Source organism: Lepus europaeus, chromosome 10 (assembly GCF_033115175.1).
Source record: "Lepus europaeus isolate LE1 chromosome 10, mLepTim1.pri, whole genome shotgun sequence".
NCBI lineage: Eukaryota > Metazoa > Chordata > Mammalia > Lagomorpha > Leporidae > Lepus > Lepus europaeus.
In genome coordinates, this window is record NC_084836.1 from 77,017,042 (window position 1) to 77,030,349 (window position 13,308).

Here is a 13,308-nt window from a genome sequence, read left to right on the forward strand (position 1 = left end):
TGGTTTGCTTTCTTCTGATTTGGCTTCTCCTCCCACCCATGGACCACAGAGCACAGGCAGCAGCTGGAAAGTCTGAACCGTGTGACCCCCCAGCATCCCTGATCAGCTCTGCCTGGCACTGGGGTCCACCTGGACTCCCCAGGGCCACCACTGCCCTTCACCTCCCTCCACTCTGCTCTCTGCCTGCTCCGCAGTTAGCCTCTCTCTCCCTCTCTCTCTCTCTCTCATTTAATTTACTTATTTGAGAGTCAGAGTTACAGAGAGAGAGAGAGAGAGAGAGAGAGAGAGAGAGGTTTTTCATTTGCTGGTTCACTCCCCAAATGGTTGCAATGGCTGGAGCTGAGCCAATCCAAAGCCAGGAGTCAGGAGTTCCTTCTAGTCTCCCACGTGGGTGCAGGGGCCTAAGGACTTGAGCCATCTTCCAGTGCTTTCCCAGGCACATTGGCAGGGAGCGGGAGAAGTGGAGCAGCCGGGAGCACCACGGCACTGGCTGTTTCTCAATCCCTTGGTGCCATCGTGAAGATCACCTCCTCTGAGAGGCCCTCATGGGCTGCTCCATCTGAAGCAAGTCCTGTTCTACCGTCCACCTTTGCACCCTGTGGATTTATTTCACAGTAGTTGCATTTGTGGTCGTCCTGGCTGCACTTTGTGGTTATCTCACGTATGACAGTGCTTGGGGCTTTGCCATCTCTCTCCCTCACCCTGAGTGCCAGTGCTACACCTTTCTTTCCACCCCTACATCCCCAGCCCCTTGTCAGGGAAGCCCACGCCATGCTGGTGGAAGGAAGGAACGCAGGGATGGACAGACAGAGGGACAAGCCTTGCCTGCCATCTCGGTTCACTGCCACTCCATCTCACTGGGTCTCGGGTCTGGGCTTGCTGCCCTGAAGGTGTCCCATGCCTGCAAAGGGCAGCGCTGAGTGGTATCCCTGTCTGCCTGCAGGTTCTGTTTCTGCACAGCACTCCCGGTGTGGCTGAGGTGGTAGCACTGCCCCAGTGTCACTGCCGTGTCCTCAGCTCTGCTCCCATTGGCTGCACACCTTGAAAGGCTGGATCATGGAAGGAGGACAGCAGCCGGCGTCATTGAGGAGACCAGGAGCCTCTTTCCATGGTGGTGCACAGACCACAGAACACCTTCTGTCACTGTCAGCATTACTGCGCTTCCTCCACATTCAGCCCCAGCAACACCAGAGCAGGAAGAAAGGCATCCCAAGGGGATTCCCCATCTCTTCTGCTCCATGGACATCCAGTGCTCAACCTGAGTTCTTCCTGCTTGCTGTGAGTTTTGGGCAGCCCATGTTATCCACGTTCCATTTGTGTGAAGACCTGGCTTCCCTCGCCCCGGGGAGAGGGAATTGCAAGCCCAGTTCCAGCCCAGTTTGGTTGAGCCTGCAGCAGAAGCCCCAAGACCAATGGGAAGTTTCTGCAGGAAGATGTGTCTGGGGACACGCGGTGGTGACAATCCTGGCCCTGGAGGCCGGCTGATGCGGGTTGGGGTTCTCTTAGTGATGTGCTCTTTGTGGGGAGGGGGCTTGCATCGTGGAGAGTGAACCTTTGCAGAGAGATTGAGAGTAGAGTGGTGATGATTGGGAGCAGAGAGGGGAGGAGTCATGGGGAAAGGTTGATGGACAGGTGCTCAGGTGGGGGGAGGAAGTTCTGGTGTCCTATTGCATAGCAAAGTGACTACAGATAACAATAATGTGCTCTCTCTCTCTCTCAAGCTAGAAGAGTAGGAGAGGGGAGAGCATTTCCCCTACTAGTTAAGGCATAAGTTGGAGCCCCCTGCATCCCATATCAGAATGTCTGGGTCTGAGCCTAAGCTCTGCTTCCTGGGAGGCAGTAGGTGATGGTTTCAGTAGTGGGGTCCTTGCCACTGACTTGGCAGAGCTGGATTAAGTTCTTGGGTCCTGGCTTTAGTCCTGGCCATTGTCGGCATTTGAGGAGGGACCCAACAGATGGGAGAATCTCTGTCTCTCTCTTTCTCTCTGTGCTCCTTGGTCTCTCAAGTAAATACATGGATTAAAAGAGGCTTACAAAATGATAGAGGAGGAGCCGGTGCCATGGCTCACTAGGCTAATCCTCCGCCTGCCGCGCCGGCACCCTGGGTTCTAGTCCCGGATGGGGCGCTGGATTCTGTCCCGGTTGCTCCTCTTCCAGTGCAGCTCTCTGCTGTGGCCCGGGAGGGCAGTGGAGGATGGCCCAAGTGCTTGGGCCCTGCACCTGCATGGGAGACCAGGAAGAAGCACCTGGCTCCTGGCTTCAGATTGGCACAACACGCTATCCGTGGTGGCCATCTGGGGGGTGGACCAATGGAAGGAAGACCTTTGTCTCTGTCTCTCTCTCTCTCATTGTCTAACTCTGCCTGTCCAAAAAAAAAAAAAAAAAAAAGATAGAGGAGGGAGGGGCTGGCGCTGTGGCGCATTGGGTTAAAGCCACCGCCCACAGTGCCAGCATCCCATGTGGGTACCAGTTTGAGTCCCGGCTGCTGCACTTCTGCTCCAGCTCTCTGCTATGGCCTGGGAAAGCAGTGTAAGATGGCCCAAGTGCCTAGGCTCCTCACCCACATGGGAGACCCGGAAGAAGCTCCTGGCTTCTGGCTTTGGATCAGCTCAGCTCTGGCCATTGTGGCTATTTGGGGAGTGAACAAGCAGATGGAAGACCTCTCTCTTCCTCTCTCTATCTCTCTCTGTCACTCTGTCTTTCAAATAAATAAAATAAATCTTTAAAAACGACAGAGGGGAGGATTTTAAATGTTTTCACCAGAGCAGGCTGCTAAATGTTTATTATTGCATGATGCATTTGTATATCAAGATATTATGTGGTGACCCATGAATATGCACAATTTTCATGCATGGGTTAAAAATTTAAACATGGGGATAATACTGGGACTTTTCCACCCGACAGTTGTAAGGCTTAAGTTAAATAACACAGGCAAAATATTCAGTACAACGAATGAACCCACATAATAGTTGTTGAGTCGCTTGTGTGGTGGGCGCATGGCTGGGGATTCCTAAGTGTGCTGCTCAGTTTTCCTCGTGGGAATGGGCCCGAGGCTCTGCGCACCAGGCCCCTAGGAGACCTGCCTCTGTCAAGGCTCCCAGGCAGAGCGAGCGAGGGAGCCCCATCCCAGGCGTGGGTGAGGTCAGTGATTCTATAGATAAAGCGTGCTACTCGGGAAAGGGAGATAGAGAAGATCCGTGACCATGAACACTAGCAGAAGCTGACAGGGTCCTGCCCAAGGTGTAGGTGGAAGGGCCCTGGCTCCTCACTCTTCTGGAGTGATCCACTGCTGCTTCCACGTCCTCCTGGACAGTGTTCTCGTGGTGATTCTGTTTCCTTTTGTGTGCGGGAGTAAGATTAGACACGAGAGCACCTGTGTCAGCCCAGACTGTCGAATGGGAGGCCTTGAAAAGTGTTTCCCCACCTGATCCATCAGGCTCCTGTGAGTTTAACCAGCGTCAGTCGACACCCAATGCCCAGGTTTCTGCTCTGGGAGCCGATGAGATCAGATTTCTGAGCCCACCAAGCTGTGGACCACAGATACAGTGAAATAGCATTAGACAGACGTTTTGGCAGTCTGCCGAGCAGGGAAAGTAGATTAGCCCCACTTTAATTCAAATTAAAGGCCGGGATGGAAGCTCCACACAGAGGCTTAACCCACGCACTGGGACCGTCGTCAAAAATCCACAGTGAACGCATCTCACTTCTCTTTGCCCTGCAGGGTGCAAGTCTTCATTCCTGAGTATTAACTAGGCCTCTGCAAACAACCATCTGGTCCCAGATTCACCCCACCCTCCACACCACGGCGTCTGCAGGCAAACAGCAGAATCATCTGGCTTCAGAAAAACAAACAGAGAGCTCTCAAGCTCTAAATCAGGTGGCAGCCCAGCAGGGCAGAGTATACCCAAGCCAAGAGCGAAAGCAGAAGTGACTCCCTCGACACCCCCGAGCCCGTCTCAGCACCACGGAGCCAGAGGTGCTGAGCCACACGCCAACACCCAACCAGGCACCTTCCCAGCCATAGAGATGGAGGTGTGGGTGCTCAGAGCCACCTGCTCTGCAGGAGGTGGGCTCTGTTCACGGTGACGGCAGCGCTAGTGGGTGCAAGGCAGGACGGGGGCGGGGGGAGGTCTGTGCAGGAAAGATGCTGCAGGAAGCAAATGCCCCAGTATCTTCACCATGTGATTCCTTGTTCAACCCAATGCTTGTCTGGGCCAGATGTAACAAAGGGACTTCCAAAAGGCCATGGGGAAACGGGCTTCAGAAATGTTGATTTTGGTGCAAAGATTTTTTGAAATCCCTACAGCTTTTGATAATATGTATTTTTCCATGGATTTTTAGGAAAATCCTTCCTATACATGATTTCAGACTTTTTTTTGGCACCAAAACAAACATATCTTTTAATTCCATCTTTGCATGAACTTAAAAAATACATTATTTTCTTCTAACTTGAAAGGCAGAGAGAAAGACACATACACGCACACACACACAGATCTAATACCAGCTGGATCACTCCCCAAATGCCTACAAGAGCTAGGACTGAGCCTGGCCAAAGGCAGGAGTTCAGAGTTTAACCAGGATCTCTCACATGGGTGGCAGGGGTCCAATTACATGAGCCATCACCTGCTGCCTCCCAGCGTGCACACAGAGCAGAAGAAGAGCTAGGGCTGAAATTGGGTGCATGATGTTGGAGGTGGACGCCCCAAACAGCTTCGTCACTGCCGGACCAAACACTTACCCTCAACGTCCCCTGGATTCTTTAAAGAGCACTCAGAAAGTTCCAGATCCCTGCGGAGGTTCTGAGCAGCTATGGGGAAGCAGTCAACCAGCCCGGTGGAAGTCGGAAGCTGGGAGCAGTTGGAGTCAGAGTTACAAACCTGTGCGGGTCATCTTGGTGGTGTTTTCCGGGAATCTGGATCAACTACATGGCTGTTTTGAGTTTTCATCACACAGGTTTGGTTGTCTCCCTCTCTCTCTCTAGGGGATGACCTACAGGAGTTCCATCCTCTCTCTTCAGCCCATTCAAGCCCACGGCAAGCTCTGGTTCTGTGCCTCAGGCTGAGCCCAGAGAGCTCCTGCACCTGGGTTCCCAAGCCTGAGCCATCAGGGCATCCTATGAGCCAGGCAGAGGAGGGAGAGGGAGAGGAGATTTCTCTGTGCTGTCCAGGGGGGCAGATGAGAAGTAGCTCAGGTTCTTCCTAGCACGCGGGGAGGCAGCTCACCCAAACCAGCCAGATGACTGTGGCTAGGCTAGGGGGACATGGGTGGGTACCCCACGAAGGGTTTCTTCTCCCTGCCATGGCATGGATGTGAGTGGGTCACAATCTCAGGGGGCAGGGGCTTCAGTGAAAACTTGAGCAGGCAGGTATCAGATCCCAAGGAGACCCTCTCTCCTATCCCAACATGCCTTCTAACTATTTTGTAAGTGGAGACCCCAGTAACATGGCTCTCCAACACCCAATGAGATCGGCTTCCTCCTCCAGCCAGTGCAGTGGGATGGGTGTGTGTGGTTTGTACTGTGTGTGTGTGTGTGTGCGGTGTGTATTGTTTATGTATGTGTGGCATGTATTGTGTGTGTGCGGTGTGTTCTGTATGTGTGTGTGGCATGTATTGTGTATGTGGGGGTGTGTGTATGTGTGTGTGGGGTGTATTGTGTGTGTGCATATGTGTGTGCAGTGTGTATTGTATGTGTGTGTGGTGTGTACTGTATGTGTGTGGGGGTGTGTGGCATGTATTATGTGTGTGCATATGTGTGTGCGGTGTTTTGTGTGTGTGGGGTGTGTGTGTGGCGTGTATTGTGTGTGTGTGGTGTGTATTGTATGTGTGTGTGGTGTGTATTGTATATGTGTGTGTGTATGTGTGTGCGGTGTGTATTTGTGTGTGGATGTGTGTGTGTGCGGTGTGCATTGTATGTGTGTGGGTGTGTGCATGTGGTGTGTATTGTATTTGTGTGGGGGTGTGTGTGTGGCGTGTATTGTGTGTATGTGTGCATGGTGTGTATTGTATGTGTGTGCGGTGTGTACTATATGTATATTGTATGTGTGTGTATTGTGTGTGTGGGTGTGTGTATGTGTGTGCAGTATGTATTGTATGTGTGTGTGTGCGGTCTATACTGTATGTGTGTGGGTGTGGGTGTGTGTGGCGTGTATTGTGTGTGTGCGGTGTGTATTGTATGTGTGTGTGTCTTTAATGGACAGATCTGAAAGCAGCCCGCAGGCAGCTGAGTGAGTCAGAGACAGGAGTTCCCTGTGCATGCTAAGGCACCCAGCCTGGGCTCCAGAGCAGGGAGACTGCAGCCGTTGGAGAGACTGTCTCCAACCCTGTCTTCTCCCTCTTTCTTAAGGTGCTGCAGAGGTGGCCACTGCCCAGGGCTGTGGGCAGGTGGCAGTGGCTTCTTGCTCTGCAGGCCCCTGCTAAAGTGCTCAGGGGCACAGCTCTCCTCTAGTGCTGTCAGCTGCTTTCTCACCACAGCAGAGGAGGCACCAACCCAAGCTCAGCCACTTGGACAGCGAGCTGACCAGAGAGAACCGGAGCCAGGCTGTCTCCGGCTCACCCGTTCAGCAGCACACCTTGGCTGAGTTCCCCAGAGCACTGGGAGAGTCTAAAGATTCACGGAGAAAGACCAGGAGGGGGTGGGGAGTGGCGCCGGCGGGAGCTGGATTGGTCACAAGGTCACGGCTGCTTCGTTTCTGACTCATGCGTGCCGTGCAGTATCCTAAGCTCTCTGAGCCGCAGAGGTCTGCATTTGCAGAACGGAAGCCACGACCCGAGGCAGCGGCAGAGGGGACAGCTACCAAACACGGAGTGCCTGAGCTGGGCGAAGCGATGTTGCAGTTTCTGGAGCCACAGTCAGAGGGCAGGTGCCTGGGTCCTGTCTGTGTGGCCACAGGTCAAGGTCTTTGCATGTGGCCTTCATGCTGGTTGCAGACCGATGGAACCATGGAGCCAGGACAGAGGAGGACAGCATGGCTCATTGTCCCTGGTTCCAGGGGTCAGATGCATGAGAGCAGCTCCCTCCTGGCCCTAATTCTCAGCATGCCTGTGACCCTGCCTCTGACCTGGAGTCTCCTCTTAAGGACATCTAGGTCAGGGTCTGGCTGCTCTGGCAATAAAAGAAATGACCCAAAAGCAAGGAGGGGGAATATGTGTGGGTTGGTCAGAATGCAGGGTCATTTGTGAGAGCCTGAGTTGCAGAGAAGGGGGGGTGCTCAGTACACCAAAGGGAGCCACAGGGCAGAGAAAATGGGGTCTTCCATGGTGGGGTTGCTGGGCATGGCCTCAACACAGGGCCAGCTGTGCAGTGACTCTGAGAGAAGGAACAGGGGCTCCCCTGAGGAGCGATGCTGCTCAGGTCCCATGGCCACACCGTCTTGACTCTGTCCCTGCCCTTACTTCTCAGGGACTGTGTCACCCTTCCATGGAAGCTCTCTTTGGCCTATTTTCCTCCTAGGGACTTCATGGTGAGGTGGCTGTCCTACTACTAAACAGCATGGTTCTGGATCCTGGAGACAGCAGAACCTTGTATTCTGGTCACCTGTGGCAGGGTCATGGACTATGCCAAGGTTGTGGCTGAACACACCAGCCATTCTGCTCTGTGTCTAATGCTGTGGGCCAGGAATTCAGGCACACTTGGCCAGGGGATTCTCCCACTCACATGGTCTTTCCTGGGCCCACTGGTTGGACTCAGGAGGCAGGTGGGTGGCTCAGGGCAGCCCGATGGCTCTGTTCACATGCTGGGGGGTTTGGTGGGAGCAGCAGGGAGGTGAGGCCTGGCTGGCTGCTTTCCAGGTCTGTGCAGTCTTGGGGCTGTCAGTCCTCTCACTCCAAGGCTGAGTGAACCTGCAGAGCAAGTCATGAGCCAGCCCCAGGAATCCCAGAATGCCCTTCCAGCACATTCCTTGGCTCCAGCAAATGCTGCTATAAGCCCATATGCAGGGAGAAGGGAGGGGACACTGTGTCTCAAAGACTGCTATCATATACTCAGCAGTCATGATGGTCCCCCGAGAGACCGGCTGCCACCCTGAGTTTCAGCACGTGCAGCATAGAACCGGACAGCTCTGGGTCAAGTCTTGGCTCCATCACTCACCCTGGCAGCCCAAGGCAAGGTACCTGATTCCTAGAAGCTTGTTCATCACCTGTATACTGGGCAACAACACCACGTCTTTCAGAGCATTGCTTGGGAGATGTCACACTATGAAGGACCTTCAAAAACTCATGCAAGTGTCTATCATGGAAACATGATGCATGGATTCCGACATTTTTGGTAGCAAAATGAACTTGTCTTTTAATTCCATTTCTCATCAACTTTTGGGAATTCCCTTATCTGTAATTGCTTAGTGTTGGAAGCCCTGGCCCAGTGGGTTTGTGTGCACCTCCAGTTCTACAGGGGGAACTAGTTATGGTTGGGAGTATGGGCTCAACCATGGCTGCACTGCTTGTAAGCATCTCAATGCCTCCTCACCTGTCCAAAATTCAGACTGACAGTGCTGGCCTCATAGATGGATTCTGGGGATTGAATGCGATCAAGTCCAGGTCTGAGGAGTAAGACCACTCAATCTATGCTAGTTGCCGTCATTATTCACAGAACCATTTCTAATGCAGGCAACAAAAAATGCATGGAACATCTTCCTTCTTTCCTTTCTGCACAAGGAAACGGAGGCTCACGGGGACTTAAAAATGTCTTCCCTGAGTGGACAATGCTTGTAAGCTCAGTGCGAGTCAAGATGGCAAGAATATTGTGATCTGAGGCATCGAGGAGCCTCAGAAGGTTTGGGTAGGAGGAGGGTAGGGTAGCGTATGAGAAGAGGGAGCTGGGAAGCCAGCAAGCCCAGGAGGAGGTGGCTGTACCATGTGAGATGCAGGGAGCTGTGTGATGGGGGAAGAGAGAGAGTGACAACAAGTAGGGGCACCCAGAATCGGGAGACCACCAGGTGCTAAGGGGAAGAAGGGAGAGGAAGCTTGTGGGAAGAGGGCTTGGACAGAAAACCTAGGGGAGAGGGTCATCACGCAGTGTCTCTCTGAAATGGACCCTGAGTCTCAGTTCCTCTGGAAGAAGGATGTGCTTGGAGCTGGTGCAGATGAAAATTCAGTCACGCACACATGCTGCAGGTTGGGGGCATGAACAGAATTTCTTTATGAAACTTTAGGAGTTGGCCTCTCCAGGAAATCATTAGGATAATGATAATAATTTTCAAAAGTCATGCACTAAAACTGACCCAGAATTAGAATAATAATGTGGGATCAGATGGCGCCACAGCTGGGATGTGACTCCATTCTCATCTATTTAGCTGTCTGCCTGCCAGGAGGCTGGCGTCTCACAGGATTCTGGGCTCGGCTGAGGGGAGGCTGTGCATAGGCGTGGCTGTGAGGGGTGGTCTCACATTTCCAGAAATGTGTGGACAGCCTCAAGGCAGGACCAGAGTTTCCCACTTGAAGATATGTGTGTGCTCACACATACGCAGACACACACAGTTCATGTTCAAATTGTGGGCAAAGATTGATGAAGATAGAGACAGACAACTGAGTAGAAAAGCAAGCAGAAGGCTTGGGAAGTACTCCCTGTAAGAAACTGAAGGACCTGTGTGGGAGACCCGGAAGTGGCTCCTGGCTCCTAGCTCCTGGTTTTGGATCGGCGCAGCTCCGGCCGTTGCGGCCAACTAGGGAGTGAACCATCGGATGGAAGACCTCTCTCTCTCTCTCTGCCTCTCCTCTCTCTGTGTGACTCTGACTTTCAAATAAATAAATAAATATTAAAAAAAGAAACTGAAAGACTGAGAGGCATTGCTCTGCCACCACACTGGTCCACAAGGCAGTGCTTACGTACACGTGTGCACCAGAGTGGTTCAAAAAGTGTGGGAAATGGAATTCAAAGCTAAGCTTATTTTAGTGGAAAAGTTGTTGAAATCCATGCCCATGAACTGTCCTCAAAAAGTTCATGGAAAACGTATATTATGAGGAAATGTCAATAGATTTGTGTGTTTAATACATGTGTGCATATATGTTCACATTTCCTTTGTGACTGGTATGGTGACTTCACTCAGAAAGAATGTGACTTTAAACTTGTGTAGCCACTTGGAAATATTCTTGGTGGTATCTGCTGAAACAGAACATATACGTAATCTATGATTGAACAGTTACAGGACAGAAAAACGGACAAATTTGCACCTGGTACACGTGCTGGGAGCCAGGAACTCCTCCCTGGACTCCCATGTGGGTGGCAGCTGACCTGCACCAGCTCTAGTTTGGGCAGAAGAGATGAGCCTTGAAAGGATTAGCAAATGGATTGGAAATAAAAAAAAAATGATCACTTGCATCCAAATCTGGATCCATCAGAATGTCTTCAGAATCTCTCTCTTCTCCTTCAGACTTACCATGAATCTGAGTGTGGGGAGAAATGGGTACAAATGAATCCATACAAGTTGAGCATCCTTAGTTCTAAAATCCCAAACCTGAAGTGCTCCCAAATCTATAACTTTCTGGGTTCTGACATGACGTCCCTAGTATGTCCACCGCTGATATCAAGTGACAGGTTACTGTCAAAATGCAGGTGCATTAAGAATGTTGAATAAAATTACCTTCAGGCTATGTGTATAAAGTATGAGAAACAAACGAATTTTGTATTTTTACCTGGGTTCCAACCCCAAGATAACTCATTATGTAGATGCAAATACTCCAAAAACTGAAAAAAAGAATCCAAAAATCTGAAACATTTCTGGTCCCAAGTGTTTCAGAGCAGGGATACTCAATCTGTAATTTACAATAAATATAATTTGACCGAGCCTGCCAAGGAAGTGATATTTTCAAATTAGACAATAAAATAAAGTCTAGCTGTATCCTGTTAGCAAAAGGCACACCCACGGCACAATTATATGAAAGAGTTGAAAGCAAGATAATGGGAGAAATTATGTCAAGCAATCACCAAAAGAAAGCCAAAGCAGCTACCTCAGTTTCAGACAGAACACTTTATGTCTTCAAGAATACATTTTAAAAATAAAATATTAGTAGTAGGACAGGGTGGGCCAAAATACAGAGACAAAGGATTCAATTCATCAAAGAAATAAATGTAGATGGCTGATAAAGTAGCTTCAAGAAGCATAAAGGGAGGGGCTGGTGCTATGGCATAGTGGGTTAAGCTGCCATCTGCAATGCCAGAATCCCATGCAGGCACAGGTTTGAGTCCTGGTTGCTCCATATCTGATCCAGCTCCCTGCTAAAGCACCTGGGAAAGCAGAGGATGATGACTCAATCCCTTGGGCCTCTGCACTCATATGTGAGACCCAGATGAAGTCCCTGAGTTCTGGCTTCTGCCTGGCTCAGCCCTGGCTGTTGGGGCCATTTGGAGAGTGAACCAGCTGATGGAATATTTCTCTCTGTCTCTCTCTCTCTCTATAATTCTGACTTTCAGATACATAAATAGATCCTTTTTTAAAAAAGGATTTTGTGCGGAGACGAAGATGGTGCGGTTGTGGCCTTGTTGCCTACCTCGAGCAGCGGTCGGCCTCTCCACATAGAACTCGGGAGTGGGAGATTCAGAATCGAATCTCTTCTCCCTCCCCCTCCTGGTTACAAATCACTTGAAATTTATAAGTTAGTGGAACTTTGCTTGAGTGAGATTTTTTTGATCTTCAGCTACATTTTTCAGCTTTGTGAAGACCCTAGCATCAAACACAATGGCAAGCAATGTTACCAACAAGACAGATCCTCGCTCCATGAACTCCCGTGTATTCATTGGGAATCTCAATACTCTTGTGGTCAAGAAGTCTGATGTAGAGGCAATCTTCTCGAAGTATGGCAAAATTGTGGGCTGCTCTGTTCACAAGGGCTTTGCCTTTGTTCAGTACGTTAATGAGAGAAATGCCCGAGCTGCAGTAGCAGGAGAGGATGGCAGAATGATTGCTGGCCAGGTTTTAGATATTAATCTGGCTGCAGAGCCAAAAGTGAACCGAGGAAAAGCAGGTGTGAAACGATCTGCAGCGGAGATGTACGGGTCAGTACCAGAACACCCTTCTCCGTCCCCTCTACTCAGCTCCTCTTTTGACTTGGACTATGACTTTCAACGGGATTATTATGACAGGATGTACAGCTACCCAGCACGTGTTCCTCCTCCTCCTCCTATTGCTCGGGCTGTAGTGCCCTCTAAACGCCAGCGTGTATCAGGAAACACCTCAAGAAGGGGAAAAAGTTTCAATTCTAAGAGTGGACAACGAGGATCTTCTTCCAAGTCTGGAAAGTTGAAAGGAGATGACCTCCAGGCCATTAAGAAGGAGTTGTCTCAGATAAAACAAAAAGTGGATTCTCTGCTGGAAAGCCTGGAAAAAATTGAAAAGGAACAGAGCAAACAAGGAGTAGAGATGAAGAATGATAAGTCAGAAGAGGAGCAGAGCAGCAGCTCCCAGAAGAAAGATGAGACTAATGTGAAGATGGAGTCTGAGGGGGGTGCAGATGACTCTGCTGAGGAGGGGGACCTACTGGATGATGATGATAATGAAGATCGGGGGGATGACCAGCTGGAGTTGATCAAGGATGATGAAAAAGAGGCTGAGGAAGGAGAGGATGACAGAGACAGCGCCAATGGCGAGGATGACTCTTAAGCACATAGTGGGGTTTAGGAATCTTATCCCATTATTTCTTTACCTAGGCGCTTGTCTAAGATCAAAATTTTCACCAGATCCTCTCCCCTAGTATCTTCAGCACATGCTCACTGTTCGCCCCATCCTTGTCCTTCCCATGTTCATTAATTCATATTGCCCTGCGCCTAGTCCCATTTTCACTTCCTTTGATGCTCCTAGTAGTTTTGTTAAGTCTTGCCCTGTAATTTTTGCTTTTAATTTTGATACCTCTTTATGACTTAACAATAAAAAGGATGTATGGTTTTTATCAGCTGTCTCCAAAATAATCTCTTATTAATGCAGGGAGTACAGTTCTTCCCATTCATGAGCTCAGTAGTTGCTTCCCTAACTGCAAAAGCCATCTCATTTAGTTGAGTAGCACCTGCCAGCGGCTTTGAGTTAGAAGTGTATGCTACCCCACATAGGAGTGCTGTGTGGGGCTGTTCAACACAACTGTAACAATGTATTTTTGTGAATGAGAGTTGGCATGTCAAATGCATCCTCTAGAAAAAAAGTAGTGTAATAGTCTTAATATTTGTTTTCTAAAGTTGATACTGTGGGTTATTTTTGTGAACAGCCTGATGTTGGGACCTTTTTCTCAAAATAAACAAGTACTTATTAAACCAGAAAAAAACAAAAAAAAATTAAAAGGTAAATTTGCTATAACTTTAAGGACACATCTATCATTATTCTTATATTT

General features: G+C 49.9%; 1 protein-coding gene across 2 annotated transcripts; it reads left to right on the plus strand.

The window, feature by feature from the left end:
• The first annotated feature begins 11,440 nt into the window (after nucleotides 1–11,440).
• On the plus strand, nucleotides 11,441–12,876 carry LOC133768859 (heterogeneous nuclear ribonucleoprotein C). Of its 2 annotated transcripts, none has more exons than XM_062203784.1 (2): nucleotides 11,441–11,986; nucleotides 12,026–12,876. In XM_062203784.1, the coding sequence occupies exons 1-2, from the start codon at nucleotides 11,670–11,672 to the stop codon at nucleotides 12,588–12,590; spliced, it is 882 nt and encodes a 293-aa protein (XP_062059768.1). In that variant the 5' UTR covers nucleotides 11,441–11,669; the 3' UTR covers nucleotides 12,591–12,876. The 2 variants fall into 2 exon arrangements, with proteins under 2 accessions (XP_062059768.1, XP_062059767.1); XM_062203783.1 differs by having other exon boundaries at nucleotides 11,441–11,561; nucleotides 11,608–12,876.
• The last annotated feature ends 432 nt before the right edge of the window (nucleotides 12,877–13,308 follow it).

Excerpts from the sequence above, each read along its gene's own strand:
- LOC133768859 (XM_062203783.1), top strand. The coding sequence starts at position 11,670 with ATGGCAAGCAATGTTACCAACAAGACAGATCCTCGCTCCATGAACTCC.